This window comes from Canis lupus, chromosome 7 (genome assembly GCF_048164855.1).
Source record: "Canis lupus baileyi chromosome 7, mCanLup2.hap1, whole genome shotgun sequence".
NCBI lineage: Eukaryota > Metazoa > Chordata > Mammalia > Carnivora > Canidae > Canis > Canis lupus.
This window is the reverse complement of record NC_132844.1, coordinates 37,052,108-37,070,940: the sequence shown is the minus strand read 5'-3', so window position 1 is coordinate 37,070,940 and position 18,833 is coordinate 37,052,108. Positions and strand designations below refer to the sequence as shown.

General features: G+C 39.5%; 1 protein-coding gene across 1 annotated transcript; it reads left to right on the top strand.

The window, feature by feature from the left end:
• The first annotated feature begins 631 nt into the window (after positions 1-631).
• On the top strand, positions 632-17,170 carry DDX43 (DEAD-box helicase 43). Its single transcript, XM_072832351.1, has 17 exons — positions 632-998; positions 3,078-3,133; positions 4,715-4,841; positions 5,891-6,022; positions 7,060-7,141; positions 8,366-8,522; positions 8,881-8,999; positions 9,428-9,538; positions 9,971-10,112; positions 10,826-10,926; positions 11,987-12,074; positions 12,960-13,087; positions 13,272-13,381; positions 13,981-14,119; positions 14,593-14,680; positions 14,987-15,133; positions 16,734-17,170. Exons 1-16 carry the CDS (start codon positions 752-754, stop codon positions 15,098-15,100), a joined length of 1,941 nt encoding a protein of 646 aa, XP_072688452.1. The 5' UTR covers positions 632-751; the 3' UTR covers positions 15,101-15,133; positions 16,734-17,170.
• The last annotated feature ends 1,663 nt before the right edge of the window (positions 17,171-18,833 follow it).

Here is an 18,833-nt window from a genome sequence, read left to right as displayed (position 1 = left end):
TGAATGAACTGGGTTTGTTTAGGCAATTCAGAGATCTTAATCAAATCAGGGGCACTCCTAGCTGGCTTGCATCCCTGAAATATGTCCAGCCACAGCCACTGTGCAACAATGGGAGTGCTTCAAACATTTATTATATTTATTTCGTTATCTCTAACACCACAGCAAGTATTCAGGTCAAGTGTTGTGTGAAGCGTTGAAGTAGCATTTTTCAGCCCAGGGTTTTTAAAACTGTGGGTCATTATATTTTGTGGATCAAAACCAATATTTAAAAAATGAATATAGGTTTAAATATATCATAGTGCTGCTCTTATAACAATAATAGATGCTGTTTTGTCAACGTTTTGTTTCATATTTTTTTTAATGTAGTACTGGATCAGGTAGTGAAAGGGACTGACGTTTCCGAGTCCCTGAGATGGTGGGTGTTTGGGGTGGGATTTCAGTAGGGCAAGACATGAAAACAGCCCGAGGGTGTCCCACGCCTGAAAAGGAACTTAAAGCCGGCGCCTTGACTAGTTCAAGGAGCGCTCACACGATTAAGAGAGTGGATTGGCCCAGCCGTAAAGGTCCCGCCCAGAACATCTTGTCGACCAATGGATGTGCGGCCAGGGCGGGGAGGGGCGGGGCGAGCCTCGAGCGGGCTCCTTAAGTAGCGGCTGCGTGGATGCCCTCGTAGAAAGGCACGACGGCACGGTGGAGAGGTGCGGGCCCGGAGCGGAGCGACGTCGGACACGCCGGATCTTCCTTCGGAACCATGTCGAGACAAGAAGCAGGCGCCAACGCCTCCTCATGGGTCGTTGCTTCTCGGCGAAGCTCGGCAGTGTCCCGGGCTCCAGAGAGGAGGCCGGCGGAGGACCCGAATCGAAGAAGTAGGGAGGCCAGTAGGGGCGGCAGGGGCGGCGTCTGGAAGAACTCCGGCCTCCAGCAGCCTGTGGCCGCCGGTCCCCGGGAACCGCCGCTCTGCTTTGGGTTGAAGAACGTGTGGGTCGGCGCTGTGATCGGTGAGCGAAGGGAGGACCAGTGTGCCGGCGGGGGCGGGGGCGGGGGCGGGGGCGGGGGCGGGGGCGGGGGTGGGTGCGGCCGGGGGGCACCCGGGGAGGGCATTCCCCGCCCCGCTGCCCTCGCCTCCAATCAGCTGCCACCTAGGGGATTCAGCTGGTTCCCTGCGGCATTTATGATCGCTCGTGATGCTACAACTATGTCGTTCAATGAATCTTTTGATATTTCGTGGGGACGATGTTTTTGGTAGAGCAAAGTCATGCATTTATGAAATCTTTGGGACGAAAGGTCAGCCCTTTCCTTGGCTTACCCCAAAATGAGCAACAAAGCAATGCTGAGTACAATCTTTGAGCTCCGTTTTAGAGCCATTAAAGAAAGTGTAGGATATTATAGGGTTATTCAGAGCATTGGCTCTATCTTGCAGGTAGTTTCTCTTGAATATGCTTTATCTGTTGAAAAACGGGATCTTGGGGATCCCTGGGTGGCTCAGCGGTTTGGCGCCTGCCTTTGGCCCAGGATGCGATTCTGGAGTCTCGGGATCGAGTACCACGTCGGACTCCCGGCATGGAGCCTGCTTCTCCCTCCTCCTGTGTCTCTGCCTCACTCTCTATCATGAATAAATAAATAAATCTTTAAAAAAAACGGGATCTTAGTACGTCTTGAGTCTTACAATTCATTTTTTTTTTTTAATTTTTTATGACACAGTGAGAGAGAGAGAGAGGCAGAGACACAGGCAGAGGGAGAAGCAGGCTCCATGCACCGGGAGCCCGACCTGGGATTCGATCCCGGGTCTCCAGGATCGCTCCCCGGGCCAAAGGCAGGCGCTAAACCGCTGCACCACCCAGGGATCCCATTACAATTCATTTTTGAAAAACACTTAGAAACGATAGGACGATTACCCCATTTGTGGACATTAAGACTGAGGGTAAATTCCAATATTTTGCTTGTTAGGTATGGGAACTAATATTTTTGTTTTACCCTTTTTATACCTGTTTTTGAAGAACAATGACCACATTTTTTAGGCTGCTACTCAATAGAACATTAGACTGGTTTGCTCAACCAGGTAGTTATTGTTCCCTCAAGGAGGCTCAGGCTCAAAGATCTGAAGAGTGTTGCTCTATAAATGAAAGCCCCTAGGCTTGCACTAAAACACCCTCTCAACACTCATTGAACACCTGTGACTGTAGGCACTGTGCTAGAGAACACCCACTTAATGTTGGTTCTGGAACCATGATTTTTCTTACTGTATTAAAAATGTAAGTTTATAAGCGCAGTGTGCTATATAGTACTGTTAACTATAAGAACAATGTTGTATGAGATCTCTAAAATGTCTTCGATTTGGTTGACAAATATCCATTGAACAACGAATTCCCCGTTTCCTCATCTCTGGCAAATGCCATTCTACTTTGTTTCTATGATTATGTGGTCATGCACTTTGTCTTTTGTGATTGGTATTTCATTTAGCATAACATCAAGGTTCATGTTGCAAATGATAGGATTTCCTTTTTTTTTTTTTTTTAATAGGATTTCCTTTAAGGCTGAGATTTCTAGCATGTTGAGCATGTTTCTTCATCCAGTGATCTGATAGGCAAATTGTTCCCACTTTATGACTTGTGAAAAATGATGTAATGAACACAGGAGTATAGATATCTCTGCGATATTGATTTTCCTTTAGGTATATATCCATAAGCAGAGTTGCTGGGCAGATATGGTAGATATATTTTTAGTTTTTTGGGGGAAACTCCATACCTGTACCAATATACATTCCCACCAACAGTGCACAAGGCTTCCCTTTTCACATTCTCAACACTTGTATTTTTTTAAATATTTGTGAGCAGAGCGAGAGCATGAGTAGGGGGCAGGCAGAGGGAGAAGCAGACTCCCTTCAGAATAGGGGGCTATGTGCTCGCTTTGGCAGCACATATACAGAATAGGGGGCCAGTTGCTGGGCTCCATCCCAGCTCCCTGGGATCATGATCTGAGGCACTCCTGTCTTTGTATTTTTGATGGCCATTCTAAGATGTATGAAGTGATACCCAGTTGTGGTTTTTATTACAACTTAATTTTTTTTTAAAAAACAGGTCGTGGGGGGTCCAAAATAAAAGACCTCCAAACTACAACAAACACGAAAATACAGGTAAGTGGTCTGGGTTCTTAATTCCCCAATGCATTATTCATTTATAACTCTAATTCTGTTATTAACACACTGTGGTAATCTAGATAAGTTGCCAAAGCTCTTTAGACTGCTATATTCCAGGAATGGTCATACTATGGTCCATTCTAGGTCTAGGTTTTGTGACTCTTGGAGGTAAAAATCTTTAGAGATAATCTCCCTGACAAATGAGATCTTTGGGGAATACTCATTATGTGCTTCCTGGCTCCCAACCCTCAAACCTTGCCCTGCTGTGTTCCATAGCAACATCATTCACCTAGTTCCCAAGCTGGAAGTCTCATTCTCCTTATCCTGCAACCAGTGCATCACTGAGTTCTTCCTACTTCTGTATTTCTCAAGGGGAATCACATCACTTGCCAGATTTTCTCTAACTGTTCCTCCTGCTTATGGTCTCCCCCACCCCTGCCCCCCACCTCTAACCATTCTCTACTACGACCAGGGCAATCTTCTAAAACACAAATTGTTTTTCCTGTATAAAAACTATTCATATCTCAGACTCTTAAGAAGTCTAGACTTAGCATGATTCACTTGATCTGACTCTTGACTTCCAGCCTCCTTTCTCTTCACTCCCTCCCTGAAATCCCTCTTCACATCTCCAGCTGGCCTCCAGTCACATTCTCCTAGCTTAGCTTAGAACTCCTGCTCACTGGGAAGATCTAAGACCTCCTGCATTCCCATTCTATGTAGGTCTCTTTTCCAGTTTCCCAGCATCTGTTTCAGCCTCATTTAAGAATTTCTAGAGTTGTGTCTATAAACAGTGCAAATGGCAAGCTTTGTTTGAATCACCAGCCTAAGATAGCATTTGGTTCAGCAGTGTGTATTTTTTTTGAATCAGTGAGGGCATCTGAGATTATGTACATTTAAAGATGTGATTTGTATGTCCTATGCTTCAAATGTCATGTTAGCCTTGTAGTATGATGGCTTCCACTACCATAGATGTGGTATAAGTATAGCATTCCCTCAAGTTAAGTTTACATAGGCAGCCTGACAGTTCAATCAGCTATTTATAAAGCACATAGATTAATGCCTACAGTTATGTAATATTTGCCAAATTACCGTTTAATAGTTAAGATGTCAGGTGAATGCCTTAATTTTGTAATAAGTAGATGCTGAATTTATTCCCTAGTGGTCACAGTACTTTTTAAATTTAGATTGTCCAGCTCCTTTTCATCCAACCAGGAGGTAAATCTCAGGATAAATTTGTTAAATGTAGGGATCCCTGGGTGGCGCAGCGGTTTAGCGCCTGCCTTTGGCCCAGGGCGTGATCCTGGAGACCCGGGATCGAATCCCACATCGGGCTCCTGGTGTATGGAGCCTGCTTCTCCCTCTGCCTATGTCTCTGCCTCTCTCTCTGTGTGACTATCATAAATAAATTAAAAATTAAAAAAAATTGTTAAATGTAGAATGCCTTCAAAAATTAGAACATGATACTGATTGGAAGCAATACTATACTTTAAATTTTAATACTGTTTGTAGTTGAGTGGTGGTTTTTTTGAGTAGGGCATGGTAAGAGGACTTCAGTCTCATTTTTTCTCCTGCATCTAGATAATAAAAGCTTATCCAGAAGCAGAGGTCAGAATTTTTGGGAACAAGGTGATGCAAGCAAAGGCCAAAACAGCGATAGATAATCTTGTTAAAAAACAAGAAAATTACAATTCGAAATCCAGAATTGGTAAGTAATTTCTGCCTACTAGAGCTTTGTAAAATTTTTACAATTGCATTCAGCGTGGTAAGGCATTATAATTACTTTTCCTGACAAGATTTCTTGTCTGTTACTGTCTTTGAAATTTCAGAATATTGTTTCCCTGAAATTAAAATACTTTATTTCTGTGGTTAAGCCTAGCAGTTTCACTTTCAGACACAGATAAGTGAAAAAAAATTATAATAATACACTATTACTGGTAGAAGGGTTAGTCCTGCCCTTTTGATTCTATTATCTCTCCCCTAGAATGTGACTGATTTTGAAAACTGCACAATAATTTGATATTTAAAAATCTTCAGGGCATCTCGTTTCCTCAGAGTGTGATTCTTGATTTTTGGGGTCATGAGTCCAAGCCTCATATTGGGCAGAGTTCACTTAAAAATCACAGATTTAATTTTAAACAAATCTCGGATCTGCTTAGACTAGAGAACCATTATTGAGCCATTTCCAGAAACAATGTGGAAGAACAACATCTTTGGTTCAGATGGCAGCCTCTTGGTATTTCTTGGCACAGGAACTCTAGGAAGCCTTTAAAACTCTTCATCTGGGGAAGCCTGGGGTAGCTAGGTGGTTTAGTGGCTGCCTTTGGTTCAGGTCCTGATCCCAGGGTAGGATGAATCCTGCATCTGGCTCCCCAAAGGGATACTGCTTCTTCTGCCGATGTCATGAATCAGTAAAAATAAAGTAAAATAAAATAAAACATCTGTTAACCTGGGGTGACATCTGCATCATAGGATTATTCTGAAGATTGGTATGTGATTTGTTAGCAAACCTAGGCTCTCATACTATTTTCCTTCAATAAATTTGTTTTCCATTTCATGAATCTGCCAGACCATGACTAGTATTATAGCACTGTAGTACTAAAACCCACATTTTATGTTTTAAGCTTACTCTGTTTTTTTTTAATTTATTTTTAATTAATTTTTTTTACTCTGGTTTTTAAACACAATAGTAAAGTGGTTTGGGGGAATTTGTACAATTAGTATATTCAAACTAATTTGGTAAAAATATTTTAACAGATATTGTTGAATTCCAACCTTCTGTTGGAAGAGATGTAAGGACAGATAGTAATGTTACAGAGAATCAGCCAGTGATTGATTGGGATCAAATTCGAGAAGATGCTTTGAAATGGGGGAGAAAAAAGTGGGAAGGTTAGTGCTATATCCTACTGTTTACTTAGTGTTGATGTACCTCTTGAGGTGTTTTGTGTCTTTTTTTTTTTTTACCTCTTGAGGTTTCTTTATTCTAGTGTCTTATTTTAGTAATAAAAATGATAGTAAAATATTAAGAGCCACAGTTAGTCTCTAGGGCAAGATTTGTTTCTACGTTGTCTGCTGTAATCTATGCTATAAGTGGGGAATAAGATTTAACATTTTCTTATTTGAGGTAACTCACAGCAAAAAGTTAATAAAATAGAAAATTGGGCCCAAGGGGAAAATGAAGGCAATGAACATGCTAACCATAAGTAGTTTAAAATGGACTGGTTGAGCAAAAATTGAACCTGGAGTGACCTGGCTGACAGACCATATAAAAGGAAAACCATTTAACAGGAAACATAGTTGGAGAGATTGGGGTTTTTCAGTTGCTTTAATTTTAAATGAGTCTTACTTGGAAATATATGGAGTGTAATGTTTCATGTCATTCACTAAATTTCGGGGTAAATTCAGGAACTGATATTGGCTATCAAGTGAGGCAGCAATACAGCAAATTTAAGTTTAAAGTTTAAAATTAATGCACCAACAGTGACAAGTATTAACATTGATAAATTCAGTGGTAGGTCTATATACATGTTACCAGTACCACCTTGGCAGTATTTGTGGCGGAAAGGTTCGGGATAGGGGGACCAGAAAAGGTATTAAATTTTGGAGGAAGTATATTGGGTATATAAGAATAGTCTCAAGAAAGGGGAATAAGAAATAGTCTATTCCTAAACAGAAATGGGTTGGATAGAAGACCCATCAATTGGGATGATTGCCTTATAAAGCATACTTTTATATTAAAATTAAGGATCTCTTTCTTGGGTAAAAAGGCAAAGCAAAATAGATCTTAGAGCATAGCATAAGCCTGACTGGCAAAAAACTAATACTAAGATGAGTTTAATATTTTAGTTTGATTTACTTTACTTAGAATAAGTTTCAGTGAACTGTAAATTCTAATTTATCAATTTTAATTTTCATCTTTGTCTCAGACTTACCTCCAATTAAGAAAAACTTTTATAGGCAATCAGAAACAACAAGTTCAATGTCACAAGAGCAAGTAGACTCATGGAGGTAGGTAGTTTTATTTATTTATATAGTTACTCAGGCAAACATTCTAAGTGATTGCATTTGAAGACTACCTCTGGTATTCACGTAAACTTGGGTTGCATCCTATGTGTATTTTAGGGCATCAGTATCAATGAAACCTTCTGCAAAGATGAAAAAGGGCTACATTTGTGTATAGTTACTAGCTATTGAATGCTTAATATATGGCTAGTTATGATTAAGGAACTGAGTTTTCAATTTAAAGTTTAAGAGACTTGTGGTTAGGGATCCCTGGGTGGCGCAGCGGTTTGGCGCCTGCCTTTGGCCCAGGGCGCGATCCTGGAGACCCGGGATCGAATCCCACGTCGGGCTCCCGGTGCATGGAGCCTGCTTCTCTCTCTGCCTGTGTCTCTGCCTCTCTCTCTCTCTCTCTGTGTGACTATCATAAATAAATAAAAAAAAAAAATTAAAAAATAAGAGACTTGTGGTTAGTGCCCGTATTGGACAGCAGTTTTAGAGAATTTCTACAACTGTTGAAAATCATTAAGTTGGTTTGATGCATTTCTTATTCTTTAATGCTTAATTTCTTGAATTAAAGGTCCTAGGAGCAATATTTCTATCAAAGTATTATAAAACTAAATATGGTATAGCAGAAAGAACAGTTATTCTAGAGTTGGGGTAGTACTCAGACTTGGACAAGTAACTAATGATCAACTGTCATGAGAATTAATCCTATTTGACAGAATCTTTGAGGATAAATTAAGAAAATGTGTGGAACATTGTAGTTTTGTGTAGGCCAAGTCTGAGTTGAATCACAAAGTGTGTGATTTCAGCTCTATTCACCTTTCCATGAAATTTCAGTGGCCCATTCATACAATGTAATTTTTTTCCTTTCTATTAACTGATCTGATAAGAAAAAGATGGGCTCACTTCTATTTAGCTACATTTTACTGTAGCTTTACAGTTCCAGTTGCAGTTGAATTTCTAGATATGATGAAATAATGCTGGCAAAAATTTTGTCTGGGCGCCTCGGTCAGTTAAGTGTATGCCCCTTCAGCTCAAGTAATGATACCAGGGTCTTGGAATTGAGCCACAAGGTGGTCTTACTTCTCAGTGGGAAGCCTGCTTCTCTCACCTACCCACTCAAGCTCTTGCTATCTCTCTTAACTCAAATAAAAACTCTTTAGTAAAATTTCTTGCGTGGAGAATAAAGGTGACCAAAGATGCTAATATTTGTATTTTTCCTTAAAGGAAAGAAAATAATAATATAATGTGCGATGACTTAAAAGAAGGCGAAAAGCGCCGTATACCCAATCCTACTTGTAAATTTGAGGATGCTTTTCAATATTATCCAGAAGTTATGGAAAACTTTAAAAGGGCAGGGTTTCAAAAACCAACGCCAATCCAGGTATGCTTTAATTCCAGTATTTTACTGATGCCCTCCCACAAACAATATCTGATTATTAGAAGTTAAATCACCAGAGTAAATATCCCTTATGAACAGTCTCCTGGTACCCTCTTGTACCACCAGTGCCTAGAAAGGTCTTAAAAGAAGTTTGGGGTTAGGGGGCCCTGGGTCCTCAGAGCAAACTCTGAGGTGGGCTCCCTGCTCAGCAGGGACTCTGCTTCTCCCTCTCCTGCTGCACCCCCTGCTTGTGCTTGCTTTCTGTCATAAAATCTTAAAGGTTGGGCTTGGAAGAGGAGGGGCACTTGACTAAAATGCACTTTTTTAAAATGCACTTTTAATTTAACATGAATCTTTTTAGTCACAGGCATGGCCAATAGTTCTACAAGGAATAGATCTCATTGGAGTAGCTCAAACCGGAACGGGGAAGACGTTGTCTTATTTAATGCCAGGATTCATCCATCTTGACTCACAGCCTGTGTAAGAATTTCTACAGCTGGGTTTTTTATAGGGGGTTCATAGATATAGATACTAAAAATGCAAGTTTCTTTGTGTTGCATTAGTCAAAGAGTAATGCCTAGCTTCTGGGAATTGCACCTGCAGCATGCTGGTGAGAGTAGAAATTGTCAATTTTTAGGAAGTAATGGGTAGTCTTAATAGTGAAAGTCATAAGAGTGAAATACTGGAAACTTTTCAATTATGTCCATTACAGTTGTATGAGAATCTTGACACAGGAAAGCACTAGTGATGTTAAATGAAAAGGCTGGTATTTGGGCCCTTGGGTGTGCCGTTCAGTATTTTTCCACCTTTGGTACATGTGACTTAACATCTGTTCTTACAAATTCTGAAACCACTGAACGTACTATGTGTCTAAGACAAGTACTTTAATAATTATTTTCTCTCCAAAGAATTAGAGAAAAAAGGAACGGCCCCGGCATGTTAGTCCTCACACCCACGAGGGAATTAGCGCTTCAGGTAGAAGCTGAATGTTCTAAGTATTCGTATAAAGGCCTTAAAAGGTAAAGTCATCTTTTCGTCCTTGTGTCAGCACTTTAATAATTCGTAGTTTAAAAAAAAAAATAAAATAAATAAAATAAAAAATAAAAAATAAAAAAAAAATAATTCATAGTTTTATACATCCCCATTATTTTTCACACATTGAGATAATCTGAATGGCTTAGCATGGGTCAAGCATTACCCCAGTTCAAATCAATGGTAGCCAGGGCTGTGAAGTCAAGTAACAGCGATGCAAACATTGCTCTTTAGGACACATCACCATGGGGTAGTGAGAGTTATGGGTGTGGCTTGGTATCAGAATGGGGCAAACACTACCCAGAGGGTATTTGATACTCTTTCTGACTTACATACCTTTTATACCCCAAATGTTTCCGTTGGTTGGGATTTTACATTGTGATGGAACATTCCTTACCTGAACCTCATTTTTTTTTAAGTGTGTGTATATATGGTGGTGGAGATAGAAATGGACAAATACAAGACCTGAAAAAAGGAGTAGATATTATTATTGCAACTCCTGGGAGGCTGAATGATCTACAAATGAATAACTTCGTCAACCTCAGAAGTATAACCTACTTGGTAAGGGTTTGGAGAACTAAGAGGAAGAACTGAACTCTTACTGAATTATGATTTTATTAAGTAATCTCTGTACCCAATGTGGTGTTAAAACTTACAATCCTAAAATCAAGTCATATGCTCTACCGACTGAGCCAGCAGTGCACCTCAGAACTGAACTATTAAAATACGTATTTTAGAATGATTGGCCATTTTATAATGGTTTCAAATCCTAGGAATTTCCATTCCCTCTAGTGTGTTAAAATAAGGGTTTTAAGAATTCTATTTTAATGTTTGAAAGTTGGAAAATGTAGACAAGTAGAAAAGACAATCTATGGATTTTATTTAAACATTTTAGAGAGCCCATATAAGCAGGGTGGGGGCAGAGGGAGAAGAACAAGCAGACTCTGGCACTGAGCACAGAACCCCTCATGGGGCTTGATTCCATGACCCCAAGATCATGACCTGAGCCAAGAGTAAAACGTAACCAAATGAGCCACCCAGGCACTCCTCCATGTGGATAGTTCAGACATTTATATTTTTTTTCATTAGATCTAGAAATTAGCCAACTTAAAAAATCAAACCAATCTGTTAAAACTCTGGATCTACTTATTTAGTATTGAAGAAAACAAAATTGTGGCTTAAGTAATAGGGGAAATGAGAGAATTACTGTATCATAGTATCATGTTCAGCCAGAACATCCTTATCTAATGTGGCCACTATCATTTTTAATGCAGGTATTAGATGAAGCTGACAAGATGCTAGATATGGGATTTGAACCCCAGATAATGAAGATTTTGTTAGATGTGCGCCCAGATAGGCAAACCATTATGACAAGGTAGGTATATGCCTAATTGCACTGCAAATTAGAAATCAGTGGACTGGACTCAATTTTTGCTGATTTCCCCAGAGGATTTGAGCCTTGAAAGTATTTGAGATCTTTAGGTGAAAGGCATGTTATCACTTAGTATAGTAGCTCAGTGTAACGGTGTAACAATAACTATTAGATTTCTTTAAGTTACAGACATTGTTATAAAAGTTTGCCAGGACCTCTCCCTGGAGGGAGATTTGTTTCATAGTGGAGGGCCTCACGTTTGATCACCTGTGCTTAGCCAAACCTTTGATTACTGAGTACATTTTTTGCCCAAGATAAAACTGAGAAACGATTTTAAAATCTTACTTGAAAGAGCATGAGTGAGTATAAGTGAGAGGGATAAGCAGAGAGTATAAGCAGAGGGAGAAGCGGACTCTCAACTGAGCAGGGAGCCTGAGGCAGGGCTCAGTCCTAGGACCCCAAAATCATGACGAGTGGAAGGCATCCACCAGACTGTGCCACCCAGGTGCCCCAACAATACTTAAAATGCAGTGTAATCTATACTCCTGGGCTTATAACCTTTGTGCCATTAATATAAAAAGTAGCATATAATTGGGGAAATTGTTTCCTCATTCTTTAATACACTCGTTTGTTTCCTTATCTTTCCACTGTTATTACTGTAAAAGTATAAAAGGTGATTTCATAATATGTAGATGAAGAAACATTTGAATTTATGTCCTTCCATGCCTTTATTTTACCTAAGCACTTTGTTCTTTGCCTGACAATGGTGACAAAACTACTAGGCTTTTTTTTTTTTTTTTTTTTACAACGCCAATGATTCATTTTAGATTAGAATTCAGATTAGAATTTAAGGTATAGATCTCCTTAACCTTTGGCTTATAAACCTATTTGTTAAACTTAAAGGTTTCATCTAGTATCTTCACTATACTTGAGCAATTCTCTGAAGTATTTTCTGTGAAATCTCCCTTATTCAAAAATAACTTTGTCTTTCATGGGTAATCTGATTTATAGTATTTGAGAAACTTAATGGATTTATAATAACCTTGACATGTTTTATTTCCAGTGCAACCTGGCCATATGCTGTCCGTCGACTTGCACAGTCATATTTGAAAGCACCAATGATTGTATATGTTGGCACTTTGGATTTAGTTGTAAGCTTGTTTTTTTTAATTATGAAAATTTACCTTGTGTTTTGGCATGTCTACTCACTCCCTAATTAGAGAAGACCCTAGATACATCATTTTACTCATAAGTACTTCAATATACATCTGAGGGTAATCTTAACATTCCTGTACTGTTATGTGACATCTAAAATTTTAATGATCCCTTAATACTATAAGTATCTATTCCTTGTTCTTATTTTCTTAATCAGGTTATAAACTAGGTCAACATCGGTGCATGTAAGTCTGTTCTCTTGGTGAGGTTATGATGATTGGGTTCAGATGTTGGTAATTATAAAGGTCTCTATGTATCCCCTCCATTATAAAGCTATCTGGCTTTTCACTTAAATCGAGATTGGCCTTTCAATTCATTAGTGAAATGACATTTTACTTACCAGTAGCAGTGATAGGTCATTGCCTAGGTTGATTTCATTAGATTTCATGGAAAGTGAGGCTAGATAGGTCCTTTACATTCACTAAATGCTATTAAAAACCTATATTATCTGGGTTAAATTATATCAATGATAATTTGTCCAAATTAAATAAGAACTTTTGTCCTAAGCTAATCATCTTCCTTTGTAAGGACTGTACCCAAAGTCATGACAATTCGGCTTTACTCCATGGTTCTTTTACAACAATAGTAACCAATTGCTTTCAACACTGCCAAGCATTCTTTTCCAACTCAACTTGGGTTAATAAGAAGCAAAAGCCTTAGGTGTACAAATCCTTGAGTAGATATAGATCATTTTGACAGGACCTTTCTCTTTCCTGTTAGCAATTTATTAAAACTTGACCAGTGATAGAAATACATGTGTTCTGAACCAATGTAGAAGGCTCGCGTGGCAGTTTTGATATACTGTGATCTTTACTCTTCAGGCTGTAAGTACTGTAAAACAGAATATAATTGTCACCACGGAAGAGGAGAAACGCTCTCATATCCAACGTTTTCTGGAAAGCATATCTTCTCAGGACAAAGTCATAGTGTTTGTCAGCCGAAAAGCCATGTAGGTATTTTTTTTACATCCTTAAATCAAATTTGCTTAGCATTAGCTCTGTTTCCATGCTAATCTCAAATGGGATATGCATGTCTTACATAATGTTATTTCAGTCTTTTGCTAATGGAAGTAAAACTAGTGAATTGATAGTGGTATTTGAAGTAGAGATCACTGACTTGATCTTTTGCTTCAGTGCTGACCATTTATCAAGTGACCTGATTCTGCAACATGTATCAGTAGAATCTCTTCATGGCAATCGAGAGCAGTGTGACCGAGAGAGAGCATTAGAAAACTTTAAAACAGGTACATTTATACAATTAGTTTTTGCAGCTTAAGGGTACAATGCCTGGGTTTGGCTGAGTGGTAGCACCTTTTCATGCTTGAAAGATCTATCCTCAGCTTGCAGATCCCAAAACTACTTGCTAGAGCTCTATTCATCAGATCTTTAGAACTATCGAAACTCAAAGACCAAATATTAATGTTTGCTGCTGAAGTGAGCACTCAAAGATCAAATATTTAGAATTGGATATGAAGTTTGTAGTGGGGTTATTTACACTAATTTACCTGAAAGGCATATATCTTTGTGGTTCAGATGATTCAGGGATTGTTTATTTATGGTTTTTAAATGGATTTTATTAATGAGACACAGGCAGAGGGAGAAGCAGGCTCCTCGCGGGGAGCCCCATGTGGGAACAAGATCATGCCATGAGCCAAAGGCGGAAGCTTAACTGCTGAGCCACTCAGCCGTCCCTCGCCAGCAAGTTAAGAGACTATAAATACCTCTTTGTCATTCTTATGCTTAAGTGTTTTAATCTATTAAATTTGGGGAGAAAAGTATACATTTCTGCTATATCTTGGGTTGGTTTGTTAGAATGTATATTCTTTTTGGTTTTGTTCTTTAGGTAAAGTAAGAATATTGATTGCCACCGATTTGGCATCAAGAGGTCTCGACGTCAACGATATCACACATGTCTATAATTACGATTTCCCCCGGAACATCGAAGAATATGTACACAGAGTGGGGCGTACTGGAAGAGCAGGGTCAGTAGTCTACCTATGAAAGAAGCCAACTATCAGGGCTCCCTTCAGAGTATTCTTAGCTAGAAAATACTTTTATCTTGCCTGTAAATCGTCTGACACCCGCTTTGCTACTTTACCCCTGTCTAGTTGGCCTGGATTCAACCAGACCCCTCTGATTAGCTGCAGCTTTCTTACTGTTTTGCTTTCTAGTGTCACATTGAACTCTCCCCCAGTGGTTACTCTATTGTCCTTGAGTAAGAGGCTCTTCCCCACGAAAAGCACAACTGTCAAATCCTCCACAAACATGCTGTTTAAATAGCTTCAGGTTGAGATTCCAAGTTGCTGTTTGAGTGATGCTAACTTAATGCATAATGCACATTTGGGCTTGTGAAAGTTGAGGTTTTGATATTACTTTTAGTGTTTTGCTAACTGAATCATGAGTATAAATTAAAATCAAGTAACATGAGTCACCCCCCCCCCCACCTCTTTTATAGGAGGACAGGGATATCTATTACGCTCATCACCAGAAATGACTGGAGAGTTGCTGGCGAGTTAATCAATATTCTGGAAAGAGCACATCAGGTGAGATTATACAACTAAGAACTCTTTTAAAACCCTATCTAATATGACTTCTAAATTTCATTTCAGTCACAGAATCCTTCCAGTCATGACATGACATTTTTCCAACAATGGAAAATGTCTCCTTGCATGTTAAACTCAACCTATCTTCAAGCTAGAAAACCAGATTGACCCTAAGCTTCCCTGATGCTACACCACTCCCTGCTCATGTAAACCTTCAGTTGCTTCCCAGTACACTTATCATGCATTAACTGGTGCATGAAAGTTGTTACTCTGAAACCTCATTCCCAGTAACACGTTTTATTTCAGAGCGTCCCAGAGGAACTTGTGGCAATGGCCGAGAGGTATGAGGCACATAGACTAAGAAAAGAAACGGAAAGAAAGTTGGGGAAACCCCAAGGAAAACCCAAGAAGTTTTATTAGTCTCCTTGAAAAGTGGTGCCAGCCTATTCAAAGGTAAGATTTAAATAATGCTTTCAAATGACTGCTTTCCTTACTAACTACACTGTTAGAGATAATTGCAATAGATACACTAAGAGTTAGTAACATAATAAATTAGGGGTAATTCTCTGTTACCTACATTCCAGTTAATCTTAGATTAAGTATTGCCAGAGTTGACAATTTAAGTTGTACAGAAAACTGGGACACCTGGGCGGCTCAGTGGTTGAGCCCCTGCTTTCGTCCCAGGACATGGTCCTGGAGACCTGGGATCAAGTCCCACGTCGGGCTCCCTGCATGGAGCCAGCTTCTCCCTCTGTCTCTGCCTCTGTCTCATAAATAAAATCATTAAAAAAAATCTTAGAGTATAATGGAGTTGATGGAGATAGAAATTGCACATACTAAGATTTATAGCAACATTTGTGCTAGGAAAAGACTAGAGGATTTAAAATACATCACTCTGGGCTCATCACAAGTGTCCTCCTTAATCCCTGTCACTTTTACCCATGCCCCCACCCACCTCCCCTTGGGTAACTCAGTTCTCTATAGAGTCTTTTAAAGATTTAATTCACTTATTCATGAGAGACACAGAGGGGCAGAGACACAGGCCGAGGGAGAAGCAGGCTCCATGCAGGGAGCCTGATGTGGGACTCCATCCTAGGACCCAAGGATCACTCCCTGGGCTGAAGGTGGCGCTAAACTGCAGAGCCACCCAGGCTGCCCTGGAGTTTTTTTCCCTTTGCTTGTTGAAACTCCACATGAGCAAAATCATGGTATTTGTCTTTTTCTGACTTTGCTTAGCATAATTCCTCTAGCTTTGAGGATAGATTTATGCAAATCATATCTGATGAAGGATTAGTACCTATAATAGAGCTGAAACCGAATAAGAGCAACCTGATTTCTACAAAATACGATATACAAATGGCCAACAAACATGAAGAGAAGATGTTCAACCTCACTAATCATTGTGCTAAGGATCACCTCACAACTTAGAATAGCTACTATTGAATAGCTGCCATCAGTTTTGGCAAGGATGTGGAGAAATTGGAACTGTTCTGCCTTTATCGATGGGAATGTAAGGTGTATCCACTGTGCAGAATATGTGGCTCTGGCTTTTAAGCATCTGCCTTCCTCTTGGGTCATGACCCTAGGGTCCTGGCATCAGGCTCCCTGCCCGGTGGGGAGTCTTTTATTCTGCCTGCCACTCTCTGCATGTGCTCTATGTGAGGGCAATCCAGGCATGAATGAATGGATGAACAAGTTGGCCTGTCAAGCGGAATTCTGACCTTTGGCACAATGAGTAAACCTTAATGACACTATACCATGTGAAATAACTTCGTCAAGGACAAATATTGTATAGTTTCACTTTAAGGTGCCTAGAGTAGTCTGTCCACAGAAAGTACAATGGTGGTTTTCAGGAGCCAACAGGGGAAATGGGGAGATGTTAAATGGGTATAGGTTTTTAGTTTTACAAGAAATTCTGGAGGTTGGTTATATTTAGAATGAGTATACTGAACATTAAACTGAATTTAAGTGATTAGAATATTTTTGTGATGTGAATTTTATCGGTTGAAAATTTAAAGGCTTGGGAACAGTAATTTACATTTTTCTGTTTCAGATATCAAGATTTTTTTAGAGCTACACTATTTAGAATATCCAGAAATACTGGAAAAATGCTGGCTGGCACTATGAAGAGACAATGGATTCGTAAAAGAATAAGTGTTTAAAAATAGAATTTGACATTTTATACTTTTCTTTAATAAAATCAAAAGCGTTTAAACACGAGTTAAATTTTTTTTCATGGATATTAAGGAAAGTAGCATTATATTTCACTTATCCTTATTTAAAAAGTAAATCTTCCATAATGTATTAAGGTCAGTCTTTAAAGAGTTTAGCCTGTTCTGATGTCAATGCAGTGGAAAAGATACTGGTAACGAATTTTTTTATATGATAAAAAGATAAGCTGATCTGTCTTATGAAAATGAATCCTTTCATTTTGTTTACAGTATTTTTTGGGGTGTACTTTTCTTAAGGGATTACATTTCACCTAAATGAAACAATAAAAGGATTTCATGAGAAAATACGCAACAGCTCTTTTTTTAAGTTTCAGCCTATTGGCTAAAATCCTCAAAGTAATTTTATTTCTATTATATAAATTTATTGGAGTTCGATTTGCCAACATACAGTATAACACCCAGTGCTCATCCCGTCAAGTGCCCCCTCAGTGCCCGTCACCCAGTCACCTCAATCCCCCGCCCACCTCCCTTTCTACTACCCCATGTTTGTTTTCCAGAGTTAGGAGTCTCTCATGTTCTGTCACCCTCACTGATATTTCCCACTTATTTTCTCTCATTTCCCCTTTATTCCCTTTCGCTATTTTTTATATTCCCCACATGAATGAGACCATATACTGTTTGTCCTTCTCCGATTGACTTATTTCACTTAGCATAATACCCTCCAGTTCCATCCACGTCAAAGCAAATGGTGGGTATTTGTCGTTTCTAATGGCTGAGTAATATTCCATTGTATACATAAACCACATCTTTCGATGGACACCGAGGCTCCTTCCACAGTTTGGGTATTGTGGACATTGCTGCTAGAAACATCGGGGTGCAGGTGTCCCGGCGTTTCACTGCATCTGTATCTTTGGGGTAAATCCCCAACAGTGCAATTGCTGGGTCGTAGGGAGTAATTTTATTTCAACAAATCATTTTCCTACTTTAGTTTTGTAGTTTTCTGTACGTTATAGTTGCTTTTATTAACACTTAGTGTTTATACAGGTAATTTATATTTGTGTGATAGTTTCTTGGCATAGGCACCTTGATCAGAGTATGCCCTGGATCATAATAAGAAAGGGTGATGCCCAAGTGATGTGCTGTTACCAAGCCTAAGAGTGGGGAAGCTGGCTTAAAGCAGTGAATCTAGGTTCTGGCTTTCTGTTCTGTGTTGCAATGGACTGGGAACCAATGTGTGGTTGTGCTACCACGTTCCTGGGACAGGTTCAGCAGAAGGCAGAAACGTGGTGAGCCACCCCCCACCCCCCCAGGAGAATGTCAAGGTCTGCACTGGGAGTCCCTAAAATTTGGAGTTTTGAAACTCAGTCCTATGCCTAAGAAAAAAAAGCTCAGATGCAGGCAGGGTGAACAGAGTTCTAAGAGAAACCAGGGAGACATGAGTGATTGCTCTTCTGTGAGGGCTCACTGAAGTTGGGGCTAGAGGGGATACTGCCGAGTTTACCCTCATGAGTACTGAAAGCCTTCAGGGAGCAAAACAGCACCACCTAGTGAAATCTGGAGCCGCTTGCACTAAGCCCTGCCTCCCTGTGCACTGGAGGCATATTTCTACCAGGCCAGGGCAAGTCCACCTATAAGAACCAGTGCAACAGACCCTCCAGAAGACTGGCACAAACAACTCACTTGCACCAAGTTTACTGATCATAGAGGACTGCAAAGCTTCAGCTCTAGAGGAAAATAGTATCTAGCATCTTTGTACTTTTATTCTTCAGGGTTTTTTCAATTTTTTCAATTCTTTTGCTCTTAACAATTCTTATATACTTTATACTTTTCTTTCTTTTCATTGTATTTCCATAAGATTCGTTATATATAATATAAATACTAGCTGGGCTTGGAATAAGCATAAAAGACACTAAAGAATCCCTTATCAAGATAAGAACTAAAATCTAGGGCCAAAATTAAAACTGCTATAACTGAGATGCAGT